Genomic DNA, 23,977 nt, shown 5'->3' on the forward strand with positions numbered 1-23,977 from the left:
TGTCCCTCGCCATTCCACTCCTGTTATCACACCAAATATCAGCTCATCAAATATTTGCTACATTAATGTTTGCACTTAAAAACTACTTTATTCCATTTTGGGGTTGAAATTTTTCTCCTATCTGCTTCTCCTTCTGCATTGAATGTTTGGAAACTATGAAACAATATCACATGACCTTATCCTTCAAGCTCCATAATGCCAATTGAAATAAAATCTCTGTTTTGTCACATTCTAGAAAGACAAAGATGAAGCAAGTTTATCACTGAGTATTTTTTTCTGCATTGATGGCAACTGTTAAAGTTAAGCATTCCAACATCAAATGGTGGAAGAGGTGCTCTTGTCCATTACAGTACAAAATTGTTTAAATCACTCCAGGGTGTTTGCCTAAATACTTCAACGGGAAAAGTATTCTGCATGTGGGAATGTGCTGATCAAAAGTATATTAATAGTGCTTTTGTTTTTGGTACTTCTAATTCCATGAAATGAACAGCGCATGGGTTCTAATTTTCTCAGGAAAAGTAAGATTGTATTGAAGGAAGTTGGATTTTCTGAGTATTACTCCAAATTCTCAAGATTTGTAAAACAAAACAGCTTTGAGAATGTGTCAAGGCTCACAGCCCCTGTAAACATCCGCTGTCAGAAAGAGTGCGAAAAGACATACACGTTAAGTGAGGCAACATTCAGTTCAGATAACGAGGAGTTCCCATTGTCGCACTCATCTTCCCTTTACTACTCTTTTCAATGTGAGACTTTCTGACCTTTATATGTACAACAATAACCACTGTATCCAAGTAAACAACAGAGGCACAAATCCACTCTAAAACTATTTTAACCAAATTTTAAAAATCTGAAAAAATTTATATTACATATTCCAAACTGTAGCGGGCTGCCGAATGCTCCATGCCAAAAGCGATGACCCGACACTGGAAGACCGCAGCTTAAACAGCTGGCTGAGATGGGCTACGCACTTCAAAGTTGGCGCTCAACTCAGCAGCAGGCGGCTGCAGTGCCCCACTCTGATGGGCTGGCCAGTGGCAGCCGATTGGGTGGAGCTAGGGAAACAGCCACACCCGGGGATGAGAGGGTCTTATTTGACTAGCCATTCCCCGGGTAGCACTAAACGACCAATAAGCAGAGCTGGCACCACAAAAAAACAGTGTTGAATTCCTTCCCGTAGTGTGCGTCTCTTCTTTGAGCTTAACCTCTCCAGCAGTAGCAGCCGCTACAAAACTAAAATTCATCTGTCAAATTTGATAGTTACATAGATAATACCAGACAACGTTTTGTTCAGTAGAGTAAGGGAGGTACAGTAAAACCTTAACAATCCACTATGATAGTTTGGAAATTGGATCACAATTTTTTTTTCGGTGATGTTTCCTGCACAACTTTGAAAGGTACCATGGCCCCAATTTCTGCATCCCATCAAAATTCAGATATCTCCAATTTCTGGGCTCCATTGAATCTTATCAGGGATCCAGTTTCTAAATGATCTTCTGAAACTCAAGAGACCCACGAGGACCAGAGCCTCTCGGGTCCATCGAGACCCCCGAGGATCAGAGCCTCTCGGGTCCATCGAGACCCACGAGGACCAGAGCCTCTCGGGTCCATCGAGACCCACGAGGACCAGAGCCTCTCGGGTCCATCGAGACCCACGAGGACCAGAGCCTCTCGGGTCCATCGAGACCCACGAGGACCAGAGCCTCTCGGGTCCATCGAGACCCACGAGGACCAGAGCCTCTCGGGTCCATCGAGACCCACGAGGACCAGAGCCTCTCGGGTCCTTCGAGACCCACGAGGACATCAGTTTCTGGAGTCCATCGAGACTCACCAGGACCAGCAGTTGTACCCCCTCAAAACTCAGAGACTTGGTGTTTGTGCTTCTTTGAAACTCACCAGATTCAATGGAAAAATTTCAAAGGTTGCTGGATTAGTGGAGTTTCACTATGCTGTTTCGAGTTCAAAGATTCCTGTCCCTTTAAGACCCAGGTTGTTTTATTGCAATTATCATTACATCAATGATCATTTCAAATTATGGGGGTAAATAATCATGCTTAAGTGGTAATTGGAGGCAAAAGTAAAGAGACAATAAATTGAAGCTTCTTAAGTTGCATACCAGCATGCAAACTAACAAAAAGGATAAATTCTTTGGGTCCTCAAGCCTGCTCTACCATTTAATAAGTTTATGATTGTTTTGACTGAAACCTCAAGCTCGAATTCCCAAATGACCCATGCCCAACAGGGCAGACTATTCTCACAGACAGCTGGACAAAGCGAGTGATATAAAATGAGAATTCAATATTTGACCCAAAATACTGCTCAGGTGGATAAGGTGATATTAATCAAGCCTGAATTGAAACTCATCCTAATAGTGCAGGACCCCATAGAAGGAAGGTCAGAATGAGAATGAAATGGAATGGTGAATTAATGCATTTAAATCTACCTTTCTGGGCATGTTTCATAGCCTCACCAATCACCAAACTGTTAAACTTGCAAGCAAACATACTACAATTCTTACTGAAACCCTTACTGCCTCCATCAACTTAAAAGTCACTATCAAAGATATTCTTTTTGTTCTACCCATCTACTCCCCCATCTTCTCTGCTACCAAAATCTGTTGATCCATCAGAGTCTCCACCAGCTCAGCTTTTTCCTGCATGACAAATTGAGTATTTGAAGATGAAGACCAATCTCAGCACAATGTACATGGATACACTGGTGACAGAAGATTCTGGAATCTGAAGCTAAACACAATTGCTGGACAAACTCAGCAGGTCAAGCAGCATCAGTGGGAGAAAAAGAATGGCCGACGTTTCAGGCCAAAACCGTTCACCAAGACTGGGAATGTCGAGGAGAGAAACAAATGCAGAGAGGATAAAGTGGGAGGGGTAGGACAGGGGCCCTATAGGATTGGTGCAGCTGGGAGAGGAAAAGAACGTCTGCCAGAGACAGCAAATTGGCAGAATTCAAAGAACAAGAGAAGCAAGAAAAACAAAGGGGTCAGGTGGAGAAAGATTAGACACACAAAGTTTAGTGGAGAAAGGGATGAAGAAACAAAGGCTGCCAGCACCGGAATCCCACCCCTCCACTCCTCATTTGGTTCCATCTGGACTCTCTTTACCTGACACCAGATCGAACCAAGTCGGGAGTGGAGGGGTGGAAAGAACAGATGTGAAATGGGGATTAAAGGAAATGGAACTGAAGATGAGGGTAGGAATGAAAATGGATGGGGAAAGGGACATAAGGATAAAAGGGAGAAGATCAGAACAGGTACAGAAGGAATGAGAGGGGTCTGATTATCTGACATTACAAGGCACAGGGCTCAGTCAGCATCAGTGATCTCTGCCCTCCAAGACATTGCCCATTGCAAAAGGCAGCTTGAAGCACTGAAGAGGAACCACTACCACGGTCTCTGCATAGCCCTAAACTTGACTGTCAAATGGATGACCTCACGATACCAGAAAGCCTCTTTATAAAAAAAATGGTAACACTAATTTGCCGGGGGTCCCACACCCTTGCTAACTCTAAAATAAATTGGAAACATCAGGCAGCAAATCCCAGGCAGAGAATTCCCACTGGAAAAAAAAACAATTGGAGCAGAGCACCTCTACAACAACCCATCCAATCACTTCCTGCCGAGTCTGCAAATTGTATGCTCCCCTGGTCAGCCACCTTGAATCCACAGAACTGATTGGGAAGCTAATCATCCTGATTCTGACTGGATAGCCAAAAAAAAATCGGGCAAGATTAAAAATAGTGACTAAGAGAAGCAGGAGATCACTGTCTCGGCATTATCAGAGGTATTAGGCTTTAAACAGAGATTCATGTATAGATCAATTACTTAAAAAATATTTTTATTGATATTTTTACAATCAAAAATTTGAACAATACAATTATGAAATGTGCTACAGGACTAGGAAAAGTTACAATAACAATCACCTGTACAAATTCAGAAGCACAGGTATGGTGATGCAATAAAATATAACAAAAGGAAACAAACCTAATCCCCTTCCCCTTAGCAAGGGTGAGGATTAAAATTCAAAATCCAAGTGGCACAGTATTAGAGAGGGACAGCACGATGCCAAAATTGTAAATCAACACCAAGCCTTAAGGTTATAATGGTAGTCCATGAACGACCCCCATATCATTTGAAATTTAATATTTGAATCAATGATAGCATATCTAATTTGAACAAGACCTAATATCCCTTAGCCATTGTGCATGTATAGGTGGAGTACTATCTTTCTATTTAATCAAAATTGCACGTCTGGACATCAACAATGAAAAAAAATGGATTGGGACATTGAATTGGAGTTAGTAACACATCATCATCATCTCGGAGTGTTGCAAAATGAGCTATTAATAAGTTAGATTCCAGTTTTACATTGAAAATTACCAATAATGAACGTTTTTCTTCCAAAATTTTTCTAAGCGAGGGCAGGTCCAGAACACATGATTGAAGAGGCATCACCTGTTTATATTTGTCACATCAGGGATTTATGTCCAAATAAAACTTTAGGCATATGTGCTCTGTGAACCACTTTGAATTGTAGCAGACAATACTGTGCACAAAGGGATTGAGTGTTAATAAGTTTAAAAATAGAATTCCAAACCTTATTGGACAGTAAAAGGTTCAAAACTTTCTCCCAGGTGTTCTTGATTTTAATTAATGGGTCTTGCCTTACTTAGATCAGCTAATTTGCCAGAAATAAGAAATATTAAGCCTTTATCGGGAGGTTGTAGCTCCAAAAAAAAATCAAGAATATTCACCTTGGGAATTCCAGGAAAATTAGGAATCTGAGATTGAATAAAATACCAAATTTTAAATATCTTTTAAAAAATGAGCTTTAGATAAATTACATTTTACAACCAATTGATCAAAGGATGCAAAATTGCTGTCAATAAAAGGTCTTTGAAACATTTAATACCCAATCTATGCCACTCATTAAAAGTTGCATCTTGCAAAGAAGGTCGAAAAAGATAATTAGATATAATAGGGTGAGTGAAGGAGAAACTCTGAAATCCAAAAAACCTTCTAAATTGTGCCCATATTCTCAGCTTGTCAGTTAATAAATGAGTTTAACGATTGAACAGATTTTGTGCTGAATAGTACTACCACAGACAATATAAATTTGAAAATGCATGTTTTAAAATGCTGTACCTGATTATCATTAAACCTCATGCTTCTGATCAGTCTGTCAGTGAAAATAAAAATTGATCTGAATTTGCTTCACAGATGGAATTGTGTAAATCGCTCAAAATGTCAAACTGATAATATATTTAAAAAACTAATAATAAAAATGGAAAAAGAGGAAAGGGAAAAGATAGAAGATTAAAAGAGTATTAAAAGATTAAAAGAGCATTAAAAGAAGAAAAAAAAACAAAAAGAGAGAACCTCAATACTGCTCCCTAACAGCATTATGTTATTAGCATTACAAAAATGAATGAAAAGAAAAAAAACACGGAAAAGACTCAAGTCAGACAATTCAATTATATTGAAGTAAAATTATAAAATAAGAAAGTCAGACATAACTGACCACGCAATGTATGAAATCTAATATTTGAATTATTAACTGAATAACAAATCTTTTCCATATTCAAACAAGACGTGATGTCACACAATCACTGATCATGAGTTGGCTGGGCAGCATTCTTCCATTTAAGTAAATTTGCTCACCTTGCCAAAAGAGATAGCACGACTCTGGACCAGAGACAAAAAATCATTCCCTCTGTGGTGGTACACCACCAGCCGACTGCAGGGGGCAACCACTATACCTGCAGAAGAGCACAGGGGAACAAGGCAACACTTGGCCGGCTGTCAATCACCCTCCGGGATATTAGCCAGATCAGGCCCTTTGAAGACAGTCTCAGAGCTTGCAACACCATTCTCATAGCCAGCTCTATAGAAATTTATGTTGAATAAAGCCTGTAGAACAGACTTAATGTTTTGTGTTTTTGCTTCTGTTCGATAGCATACCACACCCTCATAATGGCAACCTTTATGCAGCTGATCTCCTACTTTTCATTTTGGATTCAGTTGCTTCCCTTCCCCATGTGATGTCATTACTTTCACAATTCAGTCAATTTTCAGAATATAGATTGAATTTGCATAAAAATGAACTTCTTCCATTGAATTCTCCAGCATTTAAAGTATGATGGTTTCTTTTTAAGATAGGCAAATTGGTTTTTAACAGACTTGGTATTACAATTACAAAGAATCATAAACACCTTTTTAAGGAGAATTATCTTGTACATTTAAACATGTGAAGCATTCCCTGACCCAATGGTCACCTTTGTCTACAACCTTAGATGACCATATAAATTCTATTAAAATGACTAGCTTATTTAATTTTTTTTTTTTTTTTTTTTAAACATCTTTATCAATCAGTTCCAATTTTTGTTCCTAAATGATTTATTGACTTACTTCACTCGGATATATTGTCTTACATCTGGAAGGGTAAACATCCTTGCTTTAATAAAGTTATTCTACAGTGATCAAAGAAAGATAGTGGTATAGCTCTGTCCAACTTTAGATTTTATTATTGGGCAGTCAATATACAATGTCTTAAGTTTTGGTCTTTTTTTCATAAATATTCTGACTGCCCATTCTGAGTATCAATGGAGGTGAATTCCTCCCCCCTCCCCCCACCAAATATTTCCAATCCATTGCTTCTCAGCCCTTCACTTCCACTTTCATCTAAGTTAATCAGACAATCCCATTGTTAAACATTCTGTGAGAATCTGGACACAGTTTAGAAAACATTTTGTATTTCATAATTTCTCTCTTTCAAGCCCCATTGTATTGAATCACCTTTTTGAACCTTCTTTGCATGATGCTACTTTTCAGAAATGGTAATAGAGAGGGTATTCGAAGATTTAAAGATCTGTTCATTGATGGATATTTTGTATCATTTGAGCAGCTTTCTGCCAAATTTAACCTGCCCAAATCTCAGTTTTTTTAAAGTTATTTTTAAATCCAGCATTTTCTTGAATCACAGTTTAAAAAAAAATTCAAGAGAGTCTGAATCAAATTTTGTAGATGATTTTTTTTAGTTTAATGACTTCTCATGAAGTTATAACATCTATTCTTTATAATAAATTGTTATGTTTAAAACAGAGTTCACTGGTTAAAATTAAAAATGCTCAGGAACAGGACCTAAATTTGACTATAATCAGATATGGATTGCAAGTTTACAGACAGGCCTGGAATTTGGAAGGTAAATTATACAATGGCCTTTAAAAAAAGATGGTTTTAGTACAAGAGTAATGATAATCAATAAAATAATAGATGCTGTGAATAAAATTCAATCAGAAAATACTGGAAATACACAGCAGTTCAGGCAACATCTATGGAAAAAAGAACAAACTGAATATTTCAGGTCAATTACCCTTCATTAAGACTAAGAAAGAAAGCAAACAAATTAGCTTTAAACTGGAAAGTTGGGAGATACAGACGAATGAAGAGAATAGCTAAGCCAGGGTTGCCATGGTGATAAACCATTGATGTAATACAAGTGTAAAAATCTCCTGCTACAACCACAGTGAAACCTTGTTAGAACGCGATTCGTTAATCCGCGGAATCGCTTATAGCGCAGGTGTCTGTGGACCCCAAACATTGATTTTAGGAGCCAGGCAAACAGCCACAAACTCAAAAATACACTCTTATGATGGGCGAAGGGGGGAGACCAGCAGCATGAGTTGAGCAGGTGAGGGAAGGAGACCGACAGCGCGAGTCGGGTGGGCGAGGGGAGGACACTGGCAGTGCGACTGGAAGGGGTGGGGTTGGATATGGCAGGACAATTTGGGTGGGCTTAAATTTGGCTTTCCAAAATCCAGAAAAATCTGAAATTATGAACACACTGTCCCCCAAGGGTTTTGGATAAAGGATTGTAACACTGTATGTGGAGTTTAAAGGTCTTATTACAGGGTTTGAGTCACAGTATTCTGTTTTCCTGCTTCCTGCATCATGACATGGATGCATCTGTTTCGCGACTCAGCTGTAACGTGGCATGAAATATTGGACTACCGCATTCTAACGAGAATTTACTGTATTATACACAGCTCTGATCTCCCAGGTTAAGGATAAACATCCAATAGATGCAGAAAAGATTCACCAAAATCATTTCTAGGGCAGGTGGCATTGCTCCATGAGGAGGTCAAGCAAACAAGTTCCAAGCTTTAGAAGAACTGGAGGTGATTTCATTGAAATAAGATTATCAGAAAGTCTGACAGAGTTGATACAGGGATGTTGTTTCTCCTGACGGAGACATGCTTTGCACGTGTCCCTGATTCTTTTTTTTAAAAAGTGGCCTGTTGTGGTGGATATCATGTTGTAAATCATGATTTATGGTGGCCAACAAATTACTTTCAATAGCATTATTTTTTGAAATTTTTCATCTTTTTCTTCATTCTTTTTCCTTTTACTTCTCTCCTCCCTGCTCATTAGCTATTCAAGTCTTTTTTTGTCAAGTAAACATCTTGTTCTTTGGATTCAGTTCCAACAAAATGATCAAATTTACAGATGGTTGGTCTCATCAGCCATGATAATGAATCACATTACAGAAAGGAAGTTGAAAGGCTTGTAAAATGGTGTGAGGACAACAACCTCTGTCTTAACATGGACAAGACAAAGGAGATAATTGTAGAATTCAGGAGGATGAAGAGTGGCCATTCTCCACTGCACATCAACGACTTTGTCATGGAGAGACTGGAAAGCACAAAGTTCCTTGGCGTACACAAGAGATGACCCATCCAAGACTCGTATCACTTCCTCATTCCTCATTGGTCTTCGTAAACAAGTCACCAATTGGGCCAGAACATACACACAGTGCTAAACTTTGAAAGTCTAGACACACATTAAAGCCCCACTTCAAACCTTTGAACCTCCCATGGCACAGGTTTAACCATGTTCACATTGATATAGTGGGCCCCTTACCAGATGGCTGGAAGCCATTCCCCTACCCAAAATATCCACTGAAACAGCCAGGGCACTTTTCAATACTTGGGTGGCATGTTTCAGGTCCCTGAGCACCTTACCTCAGACCGGGGAGCCCAGTTCACCTCCAGTCTTTGGGTGGCCTTAGCAACAGCACTTGGGACACAGTTGCACCACACTATAGCTTACCATCCCCAGGCAAACAGCCTAGTGGAGAGATTCCACAGCCACCTAAAAGCAGCCCTGATGGCCTGACTCATTAGGCCCAACTAGGCTGATGAATTACCCTGGGTCCTCTTAGGTATCCGAACCACGCTGAAAGAAGATTTGAAAGCCTCATCTGCCAAAATGGTATATGGGGCACTGCTAGTCATCCCAGGTGAATTCCTGGCCACTAACAAGGGAACCGAATAACTCCCCAGGGAAGCGCTAGTGTGCCTCGTGAGCAGTTGGGAACCCTGGTCCTTTTACCACTTAAAGCCCACGGCTAGCTCCACACATTTGTCCCCAGAGATTTACAGAACTTCACACATGTTTTCATAAAACACGTAGCACACAGAACCCCTGTTGAAGAGACCCCATGATGGGTCATACCGCATCATCTGGCACAATGGTTCAACCTGTGTAATTGACATCGGAGGCTGAGAGGAGACCTTTACCATTGACAGGATGAAATCAGCTCATTTGGACATGACACAGTCGATTGACGACACAGCCGATTGTCCCCCACCCCTGCAAAAGAAGCCGGCTTTCCAAGAATAACAACATTTCCGATCGCAAGTTCTGGGGGTCGTGTGGCGGCCCTGCTCAGCTTCCCCACGGGGCCTCACAAAATGGACAAAGATGATGATCCAGCAGGCTGCATGAGGCCCACAGAGCTGCCCTCCAAGTAGCCACAACCAAAAGAGCTTAACTGTTCTATCAGGGAAAGTGGATCACAAACACACCAATCAGTGCTGAGAGGATTTTGACCACATCCCTCAACTAGAGAATAAAAGCAGGGCTGTGAGCCCAATAAAACAGTGTGTTAACTACATCCAACTGGGGTTCGTGTCGTTCTTTCTGGGAACAGCTTGCTCTTTCTAAGCTAACCTGCATACAGCTATAACCTCTCCTGCGCTATAGGCTCCATAGAGCCAAAGGTTGTAGCAACTAGCTACAAGACAACAATAAACAAACTTGATTTTGAACATATTTTATTAGTCTTGGTACAATATTCCTCAAAAAACCCACACGTTTAACATGGGATGGATATTCTCATTATTGATTCATTGAGAAATTCCGCTGGAGGATAAGGTCGTTCAACACAATTAATCCAAATCAACCAAGATGTCTGAGCTCATCCTATTTGTCTCTGATTGCTTCATCCTTCTGCAACTTTCCTATCAATGTACCTGTAACTGTTTTCTTTTTAATGCTGTAATTGTACTAGTCTCTATCACCTCTTGACCCTTGCCCTGACCTCCTGCAGCAGCTTCCTCCATATACATACCACAATGTGGAAGAAACTTGCCCATCTGTTCTCCTTTATTGATTTCTCCTTTTAAGTAAAACATATTGCTGAGACAAAAGAAACTGTAGATGCTGGTATGCAGAGAAAAAAAAACTGTTGGGGGCTTCCAATGCTGAAACCTGTTAAGATGATAGGATGAGTGATTACATAAAATTTGTCCTTTAGTGGTTCCACAGATGTAGCGATAAACTGTGCTTCTCTTCTCGAGAGTCATTGAGAACACCGCTGAGCGGCTGATGAAGAAATTGTTTCATCCAAGGAAAGATGATTCATCTCATTGAAATTCCAGAGAATTGAAATTCAAGCTGGAAGGTGTGGATTCTTCAAAGAACTGAATTCCATTATATTGTGCTTTGAAACCCAGGACCACATAATTAGATTTCTAAATCCATATATGTTGTGAAAATTTTAATCCTGCTTAAATAATGTCATGCATATCCCAGGTTACTGAATTCTGTGCCTTTGCAACTCTTCCCAATCATCTTTTTTTTGGATGCGCAAAAAGATTTCTTGCTGTATTTCAGAAAGTTCCCTATCCTGAAAGTAACAATAGATTCAGTTTCCAGGACATCTCTTCCGTATGTCATTAAACTATATCACCTTGGGACACATCAAGCCAATTTTGCAGCCTTGCAAGGTGGTCTGTGTGTAAACTTAAGGTTCCTGTTACGAGCATTTTAACACCCCCAGCCATTTTTCCATTGATGTGTCTCTCATTGGCCCAACCCTTGTCAGGATGTGACAAGCATAAACTTTAAGAACACCACATCACTTCCCTTCTTTAATGCCTTACACTTAATGGAGTGCAAAAAATTCTCAAATTTTAGGTAATCCCCATTTGATTCCACTCTTACCGCCTTTTTGATCTTCCCCATATCTCTATTCTTCTTCCATCCCCCACTTCAGAATGGTTTCTTCCACTACTTGTCTCTCCACCTCTGATACCTTCTGCCTGATACCTTGTCACCTCTGTGCCCTCCCCTGGTTACTTTCCCTTTATATTTGCAATTCCAAATTTTCATCTCAGTCTTGATAAAGATCGCCTACCTGAAACATCGACAGGCCATTTCTACCTGTGGATGCTCTCTGACCCATCGTTCCTCCTGCAATTCTTCATCCGCTCAAGATTCCAGCCCCTGCAGCTCTTGTGTTTCTCTCATCTCAATACACGACCTTCTCTGCCAAACATCAACTGTTTCTCGTTCTACTTTCCAGGACCATCACATATTCAGCCAATGAAATAATGGATGTGATAATATTTAAATGGAACCACTTTAAGATTACGTAGACCACTAAACATTGGATACAATGTTAAATATTTATTGGTTTAATTCCAGATTAACCACTGCAAGTATCAGAAGTGTGCAGCGAGTCCTCATCTTTCCTGTCACATTCTGCACTTCTGCTGGACTCCACTGATGACTATTCTGTGCACTGGCAGAAATTACTTAATTCTTCTCTGCAAATCAGACAGAAATCAAATGATAACTGAGCTCCCTGCTCCCATAAAGATGATAATTTAGTCTCAATTTACTCTCAACTGTCAAGACAGACAGCATCTGAGGATTGCTGACTCCCTTCACACTTTATGATATGCTCCATGATAACCTGTAAGATAAATATCAGAGAGCCATGTTTTAAGCAGAGAGTTCCATGGGTAGGTTGGAGAGATGAGTAAGGGTGTGAGAAAACTGGGGCAAAGAAAGGCAAGAGGGAGAGAGAGAGGGATATGAAGGAGGGAAATAGATGAGGCAAGGATGAAAAGGCAAGAGGGAGGGCAAGGCAGAAATGAGAGACAAGATTCAAGTTTCAACTTATTGTCATGTAATAAAAGTGTTCTATTAGATGAAATTGTTGTTGCCTGCTTTAAGGTAGACAGATTCACCAATGGCAGAAATTGCCAGAAGCACCTCATAATCAGAGAAAGAGAAGCAAGAAAAAAAGTACCCCAGAGTCGCCGAGTGTCTGTCGATTCACCTCCAGCACTTCCGCAGCCTCACGGAGTTCATGCGGCCATTTACCTCAGAATTAGGTAGAACCTTATTCTACTTGCAGGTTCCACATTGATAAATGCTCATGACACTTAATGGTTTTTCCCCCACATCCTCCACCCCCCTCCCCCATATCCTCCACCCCCCTCCCCCATATCCTCCACCCCCCTCCCCCACAGCCCCCAACACCAGCTTCATTCAGTCCTTTATCAATTTGTTGGATTTATGCCATTAATAGTTCAACAGTCAATAATGATTAAAAAATACTATCACAGGTGATGCTGTGAGGACAAAGTTTGGTTCATATAATTCCTAACCTCAGAGGCTGACAATGGGCTCTTTTGGATTTAGCAGACCTCAGCAGTGTAATAACTGTCAATCATAATTTCTCATTGTAGGCATTTTTGTTTTCTTGCTCATTTTGCTTACGGTGATTTGCAATGTCTTCCTGAATGAATTAAGATGCAGCATATATTCTAAAAGAGGTAATGGTGTACATGCAAATACTGCACACATATGGATTTGGTCACAACTTTTGCTGACAAAACTTTCTGGACCACTTGTTAAATCACAGTGGAGCTTTGTTAGGTCTGCTTTGTTCATGAATGAGTGAGACAAACACCAGACTGAGTCGAAATCAGGGTTCTTTGTTCTTTATTACCGGATTGTAACACTTGCAACTAACAAAGTTAGTCGGAGAATGCATTCTGCCGTTATCAGCAAAATGGTGATTTTTTATACCCTTGGATACGTGCTTAGAACATCATCATATCATTACTTGTCCAATGACTAAAACTGTTGCTATCCTTTCCCTGCTAGCTTCCTGCCTCTCAATCCATCAATGTCTCTCTTATCTTGTAAGTACAAGGATGCATTCACATCTTGTTACAGCCCTGTACAGGGTAACTCCTTACACATTCCCATCTCATGATGTTTTACCTTACAGCTTGAGAAAAATAAGCACACGTTGTGACTGTTGGCCATGAGGTTCACATCACAAAATGGGAATCTGCACTGAGATTCAGGAAACAACACTTTAGTTTCCAGGTGAAGGCAACTGAGGATCTATGCAGTGGTTCAATGATGAACTCTTTGAAGAACTTGTCACCTGGCAATGACTGTGTCCACAAACATGCTCTGCTCTTCCTTTGCATGTGCAATGAGGTTGCAAATTTGTGTCTGAAGTTACTCTGTGCTGAGCTTTAGAATTTCAGCAGAGATACCACCCATTTGAGAGGCCACAGTATTTTTCAGTTGACAAAGCCTTTTTGAGTTCTTGTCCCTCGAGGGTGGTGGTAAAGCTGCACATGGGTTGCTATGGCACAGTATTGAGGTCATTCATGAAAAGGACATGGTGATGGTTAATTCTATGAACTGCTTCCCAGCAGGTCCATCTACTTCCTAAGCCCCCCTCAGTTCTGTGATTCATAAGCTCATTCATTACAAGTTCTACTTTGATATCTAATATTTTGTTTTATTCTCCACTGATCTGCTTTTTATTGGTAAGGCAAAGATATAAGTGAAACAATCTGATTATTGTTTCACTTTACTTGGGTCCTTTCCCCTTTCAAATGACATAATGCACAATGGAGGTCACCGTGAGCTCAGTTCTAATGGTGGACAAGGTTCAAATCTGCTTATTGTCTGGATTCACAAGATGGTTTTCACAGTCTACCCAGAACAACCCAGCATTTAAAGTATCACAACAGATATTAAAAAAAATATTTCACCATATATTTTATATACAGTGTGTTTTCAAATGATCTTTTCCCCTGTTCACTTTCATTAACATGCATTCTTAAACTTTCAAACTGCAGAAACACAACAGAGAGACATCCTCAATGCAACATCCAATTTGGAACAAAGTAATTATTGGCAGGACTGGGCAAAACTCAATCCTGTTGGGACAAAAACAAGTCATTCCACTTGGTCAGAGCATTGAGGAAGAATAGTGTCCACTTCAATTTCATTTTGTTTGAAACTTTGTCAATATGCAACCAGCTACTGAATCGGTCTGGTTACTCTGGCAGCACCTGTGATGATGTTGATCAGTGCTGGTCAAGAAGCTACAAACTCTAGGCCTCTGTACCCCACCCCCCCACTCTGTAACTGGATCCTTGACTTTCTCATTGGAAGACCACAGTCAGTGGTTATAATATGAATGTTTGCTCTATGATGCTGCAGCAACACATCAAAATTCATGATTTGTTCATGACAATAAATCCTGATTCTGATTCTAAACTTTCAAGTGAGCACCCTTCACTTCAAAGAAGAACAAGGACAGTTGTCAAATGGGAACACCACAATCTGCAAGTCACAGGCCATACTGATGTGGAAACATATTGCTAGTCAATCATCTTCAAAATACCCAAATCCAGGAACTCCTTCCCTGATGGCATTGTGGAAGCAAACTCACCAGAAGGGCTGGAGTGGTTCAAGGAAGCAGCTGACATTCCTATTTAACTGCTACAACCCAAATAGGGAACAAGTATAAAAGACAGGGCCATTTGACCAAAATAAACAGAAACAAATGTATCATCTCAGACTGGAGTCAAGATCATCTTAGATAAAGCAAGGCATCCATTTTGAACCAAGATGAAAGTTCAGATTTATTGTCAGAATACATACATGATATCACATACAACCATGAGATTCTTTTTACTGTGGGCAAGTCAGAATTTCAACTTATTAGTGGTGCAAAAAAACTGTATTGCAGAAAAATTGCATATACAAAAGAGAGAAATGTGAACAAGAAAGAAGTGGAAACAAACTGCCTGTGCAATACAAAAAATAAATATTCGGTAACAAATAATTTGCAAAGTAAGCATCATAAATGAGTCTCTGAGTCTGTGGTTTTGGACTCGAAATGGTGGAGGGGTAGCAACTGTTCCTGAACTGGTGGTATGAGTCTTGTAGCACCTATATCTCTTTCCTGATGGCAGCAGCGAAAACAGTGTGTGTGTGCTGGGTTCCGTGGATCTTTAATAATTGATTCTGCTCTCCGACGGCAGCATTCCATGTAGATTTTATCGAGGATGGGTTTTTCTTGTGCCATTCTTGGCAGCATCCACTACCATTTGCAGGGCTTTCCACTCAGTGGTACTCGTGTCCTCATACCAGGCGGTGATCCAGACAGTCAACACACTTTCTCTACACACCTGTAGAAGTTTGCCAAGGTTTAAAATGTCATACCAAATCTCCATAAATTCCTGAAAAATAGAAGGGCTGACGTGCTTTCTTCATGATGACATTTATGTGTTGGATTCAGGAAAGGTCCTCTGAAATAGTGGCTTGCAGGAATTTATATTTGCCAGAATCCAAGTTCCGATCCAATCTGTCAACAGTGGATCCAAGCCCTGCTTGGATCATATTATCCAGTACGTTTTTTTGTTAGCCTGGTCACCATGCATGAAACAACTGAGAATGGTCTCACCTGTGTCTGATAAAGAGCTTTACCCCGAGCTCATCAATTTTAGTTTCCAATGACTGGACATTCGGCAGTATTATGGATGGTTGAATAGTTCTCAGTCTCGTTTGGATCCCAGCCCTCAAACTACATTCCCAGCCTTGTCTCTGGTGGTGCCCTCACCCTTATTGGTCTCTGCGTGACAGCTGACCTAAGTCAGCCATTGCCCGAGATATTTGAAGATCATCAATGTAAAACAGTCGCCGGTCCTTGAGAAGAAGACTGCATGCTGCTGGCTGCAGTGAAAGGAAGTCGAATGGAAAATATTTAAAAGGAAAGGTAGTTTGGGACTCTGCAGCCTGCAGAAAGTTTCTGTTAATCACCAGCACCAGTTTTTTAATTAGGTCGTCAAACAAATCCCAGGAAATAGAGCATCCTTATTACAAGTAAATTCAATGAAGGGAGATGGGTCTATCTGAAGTTAATAGGCATAAGGCACTCATGTGCAATGAATTCAGTACACAAGATACTGTCATCGAATATAGAACCCTACAGGTCAGTAGAGGCCCTTCTGCCCTTGATGTTGTGCTGACTCGTATATTCAGAAATTTAAAAGTACTGAAACCTCCCTACCCAATAATCCTCTCTTTTTATCCCACTCCATGTGCTTCTCTAAGAGTCTCTTAAATACCACTAATGTTTCAGCCTCCACCACAAATACCTGAAAAGGCATTCCAGGTACCCACAAATTTGTGTAAAAAGCTTACCCCTGATGTCTCCCCTCAACTTTTCTCCCTTCACTTTGTATAGATGTCTTCTGGTGTTTGCTACTCTCATTCTGGGAAAAAGGAGGTTGTCTGCCCTATCTATGCCTCTCATCTATGCCTCTCTATTAAGTCTCCTCTCATCCTTCTACACTCCAGAGAGAAAAGTATCAGCTCTGCTAACCTTGCCTCATAAGACTTAATTTCAAATCCAAGGCAACATCCTGATAAATTTCCTCTGCACCCTCTCCATAGCTTCCAAATCCTTCTATGAATGAGGTGACCAGAACTGAACACAATTCTGGAAGTGTGGACTTACCAGAGATTTGTAGAGTTGCAACATCATCTCCCTATTCTTTTTTTTAAATTTTGCACCATGAGTCATATCAATAACAACATCCACAAATGATCAATATATACATAGTGACATTTTTTTCTTTTCCCCACTTCCTCTCTCCCCTTCCCCACCCTCATCAAAAATCAATAAATGATAAAACACTTAAAACAAAAAATAACCAAAAAAAGTTGGAAAAAAGTTGTATCATCCGCTTTCACAGATTTAAATCTTATTGTGCTCATAATTATGTTGTTTTACGAGATGGAGACTTGTGGTCGGCATTCTCCAACATATTTTATGTATGGTTCCCAAATTTGTTCAAATAATGTACACTTGTCTTTCAGATTTTATGTAATTTTTTTTGAATGGAATACACTTGTTTATTTCTGTAAACCACTGTTGCATTTAAGGTTTGTTTCTAATTTCCAAGTTGTCATAATAAATTTTTTGGCTACTGCTAGTGTTATCATAATAAATTTTATTTGGGCTTTGTCTAATTTTAGTCCTAATTTTTTGTCTTTTATATTATTTAACAGAATTTTTTTTGGATCTTTTGGTATATTATTTTTTGTGATTTTGTTTAATATTAGGTTTAGATATTGTTGATCTGCTTAATTTAAAGTGATCTGATACATATCCATTTATGACTACCTTTGCTAACAGTCCATTATATAATGCTCTAATGTAGTTAATAAATTTTTCCGGAAGTTTAAATTTCTGTAACACTTTAAACAAAGAGTTCCAACTCTACCCTATTGAAGGCTTTCTCTGCGACTAACATAATCTCCCTATTCTTGAACACCATCCACTTATTAATGAAGCCCAACATCTCATAGGCCTTCTTAAAAATCCTATCAACCTGAGCAATAACCTTGAGGGATGTATGGATTTGGACCCCAAGGTCCCTCTTTTCATCCACACTCCTAAGTTACAGACCAGTTCTGTACTCAGCCTTCCAGTTTGTCCTCCAAAATGCATCACCTCACACTTTTCTTCCCAACTCTGCATCCTGTCTATATTCTTTTATAATTTATGATAACCTTCAGTAACGTCCACAAACTTACTGACCCATCCCTCTGCTGCTTCAAAGATCACAAAGAGCAAGGGTCCCAGAACAGATCCTTGTGGAACTCCACTGGTCACTGACCTCCAGTCCAAATACTTTCCTTCCACTACTACTGTCTGCTTTCTACATGCGAGCCATTAAAAAAAAAATCCACACAGCCAAGGTTCCATGAATCCCATGCCTCATGACTTTCTGAACAAGTCTCTCATGGGACACCTTGCCAAATGCCTTAATAAAATCCACGTAGACCACATCCTCTGTCCTATCTCATCAATTTCCTTTGTTACCTCCTCAAAAACCTCAATTAGATTTGTGAAGCATGACCTTCTCTTCACAAGGCCATGCTGAATACCCTGAGTACTGAATATTATTCATTAACGTGAGACTATTTTAGGTGCTATCTTAGTTTCCCGCAACAATGTATTTGAGCGAAGGCACAGAAGTATCCAAGGGAATTTCTATTAAAATAATAAACTTGAAAGGAGAGTCAAGGTGGCTATGGATATCAGAAACAAATATTTGAGTGAAAACACAAATGCTGGCAACCCCATATTTATGGGAAAAGAGTGAAATCTTATTTCTGGAGACATAATTCACGGGAGATAGTATAACAACTTATTCAGTGATGAAAGCTGCAAAGGCTTTACAAGATACCAAAAACAATGCAATCAATTGCATAGTTTCATAATTATCAAGATAATCAAAAGGGAAACTCAGTCAAAAAGATTACTGAGGAAGAAGGGAGACAAATGTCAGTAGTTTCAACAGCAGACATCTTGTAGTTGATGGCAGCGATATGAGATTTTGATATGAGCTATCAGGGATGAATTGTTTTATAACAAGAGATATCATTTTTAATTAAGCAGTCTAACTTTAATCACACAGAATTGGATGTGTCCATTTATTACAAATTGTTTGTTGTACAGAAATGGGATAATTTCATTGTGATTCCTTGAACCAGGTAGTGTGACCCCATATTTATTTTTCTAATCACACATAATCAAACAACTGTTCTTATATCACAAAGTTATAAACAATTATTACAACAGCATATGAATATATTTAATGTCGATGAAGTCTTTCCTTATGAACAAGGATTTTTAATGCCTCCAGTAACTACTCTGGGCCTATGCAAAGTACACTCTTGTTCAGGGAAATATTGAAATGCACTGTATAGGTGTAGCATCTTGGGGGTTCTTTGGCATTATTGCAATTACTAACATTCAGATGAGACAGATAACAGCAGAACCACATTGGTATGCTCAAACTGAACAGTACCATCTGGTAGAATGTGTCAAGGTCAATACCACAAAGTACAATAAAACTCATAGATAATTACAATTCAACAAAGTTTGTGGCAGGCAGGACTTCTTACGATTTAAATATACAAAACATGGCCTTACCTGAATATTCTGTCTGACGGCTGCTCGCCCATCACCAGATCAAAACCACGTTGAAACATAGTGTATGGCCAGGGACTGCAGACGATAAAAAGAAACCTAAAATGTTTCTGATTTTTTTTCCAATGGCAAGGCTTCAACAAAACCATACTTAAATGGTTATAAACATAACATCTAAAACAAATATTAGAAATTCTCACTCCACCAATGACCTGAAAAACCTGGGTATAAACCCATCGAGATTAATTTGATATCACTAGAATCATCCCAAGGTGATTCCATTTAAATAAATGTTTTCAGAAGAATATATTTTGCTCAGAGAATGATGAAAACAATAAAAAAACTATTGAACTCACACACAAAAATGTAGATAAATAACTCATCCATTTTGTTACTAAATCTTGAAATCAAAATACTCTAAAAATTACCTCACAGCATTAATTTTATCACTGTGGATCAACCTGATGTTGTTTGAGAAGACTGTACAAAGTGTTAAGTGATCAGTTGTGAGGTTCACAGACAGAATTGATGGATTTTCTCCTGTAATAAAGTGTTGATTTCATTGTGGTGTTTCTCATTGATACGTGCCAAGATCTTGCAGTTGCCAGTCTGCGGTCCAGCAGGTGCAATCTTTGCAGACAGCTCTAAAGGACAGAGCACAACATGGGTGATGCTCTTCAAGATATTGAAGGAATGTACCCTTTGGAAGCTCCATTAAGGGTCAACAGGACATGGACAGGCTGGATAGAAACAGAGGATGCAGGAGGCTTCTTCTTTTGCATGGGGAATAATTAAGACTTCTCGAGGCTATCTTTGGATATAATGTTACAAGAAGCATTTTTGCAAGGTCAAGTGCTACCTATCAGTGCCTACACTCTGGTGAAGTTTGCAAAGCAGGCAAAGGCATGTATTTCCCCTGCCTGCTCTTGCGGACACAGGGAATTGAAGTTGAAAGATGTCCTCTCCCCCAGTTTGGATCCATTCTTGAATGTGGGATTTTAAGAAATGTGGGATTTTAAGAAATGTGGGATTTTAAGAAATGTGGGATTTTAAGAAATGTGGGATTTTAAGAAATGTGGGATTTTAAGAAATGTGGGATTTTAAGAAATGTGGGATTTTAAGAAATGTGGCAGAGATCACTGAATTGAATTCACATTGCCATGTGAATCAAGATGCAGCAAAAACTGTTGTGTGTGATGTCAGTAGCAACAGCAGGAATTGGTCCCAAGATATGGAAATTAAGAGTGATGATGATCCATGGAAAAAACGGGCAAGACCCACGTGATTGTATTTGAGGTTGCTGGAGTGGGCAAACGGTGATGGAGACTGACAACATACATTCAGTGTTACTCCTACAAATAGCACAAATTCAGGTGATATGGGTTCAGTGAAAAGTAGTTATGAAATCAAAATCACACCACACTTGAATTTTGCAGGTTGCGCCACCAATAATGTTTTTTGGGGAATTTCACACCAGAAAAATGAAAATCCCTCTTAAAGCTGAGGAGACAAAATTCAAGATGGGTGCAAGGCACATAGAAACATGCACGAAATAGCTCAGCTCTAAATTCACAAAATTTAATTGCAAAAAAAGTTTTCCACTTTGTGAATGAATTTCAAACCCTGCATGGTTCAGGCCCAATGAAATGTTTATTCCCATCTATCTTATCACAGTGTAATCATCTTAGATCATAGCTAAAATTATTTTAGTGTAAACTCCCAATCACAGATCATAGAGACAGCCAATGTTATTAACTTGGTGTAATTGCATTTTAATCCAAAGAGAAATCACTCATGGCAGTTCAGGTCTGTGTTGTAAATAGTTCCTTTGAAGATGATTAAAATTATAATGCTGGTAAATGACATTGACTCGACATGACAGAATTAAAATAGCTGAAAGAAAAACATTCATGATGGATGTCAATTTGCATTTTGTAAATTTAAAATTTACACCTCATACATTTGTGAACACAAGATAAATGAAAGTCTTGTTAGTAGTTTCTTGGATTAAGTCAAGCTTCATCTTTGCCCAAATCATCTGGCTCATAAAGGATTTAAGTCCTCTCTGCTAATTTGTAGCTAAAATGGATCTGTGCTATCGCTATGTTTTATCTTTAGATAGCCATTTAATTCAGTTCTTCGTGTGTTTATAATCCTGGCTCAGATGTGTCTGAAAACATTTCAGAAATACAGTAAAACCCTTGGTATTCAGCACCTTTGGGGATTGGTAGATGCTGGATAAGTATATTTTCCAGTTGCTTAAGACTCACTCTTACAATGCCTAACTAAAAAACCTGCATTAAGAATAAATAGCTTAAAAGACAAAATTACTAGAGTGTACTTAAACTGAACAAACTTTACTTGCATGAATATATAAACATTAAAGCATTTTACTTTATTTTGTCACATTCTTTGAAAACATTTAACCATCTCTGCATCTGCAGGTTCCTCTCTCTCCATGGAGCCGCCCAAAAGATGAACAATAGCATTGTAGATAATCAACTCCCTGTTGAGCTATCAATTAGACCTGACAGACCAGAAATCAAGACTAATAGGTTTTAATCACTATAAACTTACAAAGCAGTACTGAGGGAGTGGATTGGGCCATACCACCTTTATTAGGAATCCTGAGGGGGCAGAGTTACAGTATCAGGGGTGGGCCAACCAGTAGAATGCATGTATTACAGTCTTCCACTACAGTCCCCCTTCCCCAAATTTATGGATTAACCCTCTGATGGGGGTGACTCCTACTAAGCAGGGATAAGGAGACACTTTAGGAGAGTCACCTCAACAGTGAGCATCATCTTCTGGACGACAACATTACTGATTCACACAACTTTATTCAAACAGCTGCTATGAGCAAAGCCAGACCAAGGCACATCGTTAGTTGAATATTTGCTTTCATTTTCACCCAAGGTCGTGTGTCACTTCAGAGAACATTTACTTTAACAATTTTAAATTCACTTTTTTTTTAACCTATTATTTTATTCTTAATTATTTTAATTTAAAAAAAAAATATTTTCCTTGATTGTTTTGCCGGTTGCTTGAATGCCAGATATCAGGGGTTTTACTGTATTCCAGGAATACAAGTATTTGGAGCCAGCATGACCTACTCAACTTTAACAAATGGGTGGAAAGAGCGAGATTATAATCAAAATTGCTGAATCATACTCAGAACTTTGCAAAGCAGAGGAGAGACTCAATTCTAATAATTACTAAGGTGAAATGAAATACTTAACACAAAAAGGATCAAGAAACACAATTCATAAATCCTCATCATAATTCACAAAGCCTCCAGAAAGAAAGGCACATCATCATTCTGAAATATGGTTCTTGGTGAATATTTATCAGAAATTCTTGCAGCACTACTGTCCTCCATGGTCAATGAAATCTCCATCTCTAAACTTTGACACCAATGTGCACTGAATGAGCAGTTCACATACGCTCTTTGCAGAACACAGCTCGTTTTAAAAAGTTTTTATCTTGAAAATCAGCGAAGGGATTGAGATATTTACTTGATTTACCTTTGCTTATTCCTATTGGAAAGATAACTTGCAGCTTCATCTGATCTCGGTCATCTGCAGCAAGCCCTCTCACCAGTTGCTCATATACATCACCAACAGTACATTTGACAATGTAATACTAGACACAAGCATGCTGGAGAAACTCAGCAGGTCATGCAGCATCCAATGCAAGTAAAGGGAAACAAAGGTTTCAGGCCTGGCCCCTTCATCACGGACAAACCTCATACCCTTTACTTCATATGGATTCGACGTGACCTGCTGAGTTTTTCCAGCACACTTTTGTATTGCACTTGAGCAACCCCAGCATCTGCAGACTTCCTTCTTTATATACATTTCACAGTGACTTTTAAAAAAAAAATCAGAAGTAAAAATAATATTGCTGTCAAATGGCAGATGGACACTGCTCTGTGCATCCTCTGAACCATCCATTCCCCTTTTGGCAAAACATGTGCAATGTCACCTTTTAGAACATAGAACAATAACAGCACAGTACAGGCCCTTTGGCCCATGATGTAGTGCCAGCCTACTGTATATAAACTTACTCAACAATCTAAACCTTCTCTACCTCATACCCATGAGGTACCATCCTCCACCATCACCCTGGTAATGTATTCCAGGCACTCACTCCTCTCCCTGTAAAAAAAAACTTGCTGAGGTCTCCCTGAAGCTTTCCTCCCCTCACCTTATACAAACATCTTCTGGTATTTGCTACTGTCACCCTGAGGAAAAGGTGATGCCTCTCATAATCTTGTAGACCTCTACTGCTGCTCCCATTAGGAAAGAGATACAGGAGTATCAGAGCCAGCACCACCAGGCTGAGGAACAGCTTCTTCCCAAGGGGAGTGAGAATGGTGAACAACAAAAGGAACTGCTCACACTAACCATCCGAGACTCTTATATTTAAAAAATATTTTTATTTATCTGCACATACTTGTTATGCATATGTATTGTTGGTCTGAATGTGTATCATGTCCAGATCTGTGACTGCATGTTTTGAACTGACTGGAGAATGTTGTTACGTCGGGTTGTACTTGTGCAATCAGA

At 39.4% G+C, this 23,977-nt stretch overlaps 1 protein-coding gene across 10 annotated transcripts in view; it reads right to left on the reverse strand.

Annotated features, from left to right (window-relative positions):
• astn1 (astrotactin 1) overlaps positions 1–23,977 on the reverse strand; it is a 2,519,376-nt gene that overhangs the window by 1,133,636 nt on the left and 1,361,763 nt on the right. For all 10 annotated transcript variants that reach the window (XM_069937468.1, XM_069937469.1, XM_069937467.1 and 7 more), the window contains one exon: positions 19,413–19,487. In XM_069937468.1, the coding sequence (XP_069793569.1) occupies positions 19,413–19,487 (75 nt within the window). The remainder of the gene's footprint in view (positions 1–19,412; positions 19,488–23,977) is intronic.

The sequence above is a fragment of the Narcine bancroftii genome, chromosome 5 (assembly GCF_036971445.1).
Source record: "Narcine bancroftii isolate sNarBan1 chromosome 5, sNarBan1.hap1, whole genome shotgun sequence".
Classification (NCBI taxonomy): domain Eukaryota; kingdom Metazoa; phylum Chordata; class Chondrichthyes; order Torpediniformes; family Narcinidae; genus Narcine; species Narcine bancroftii.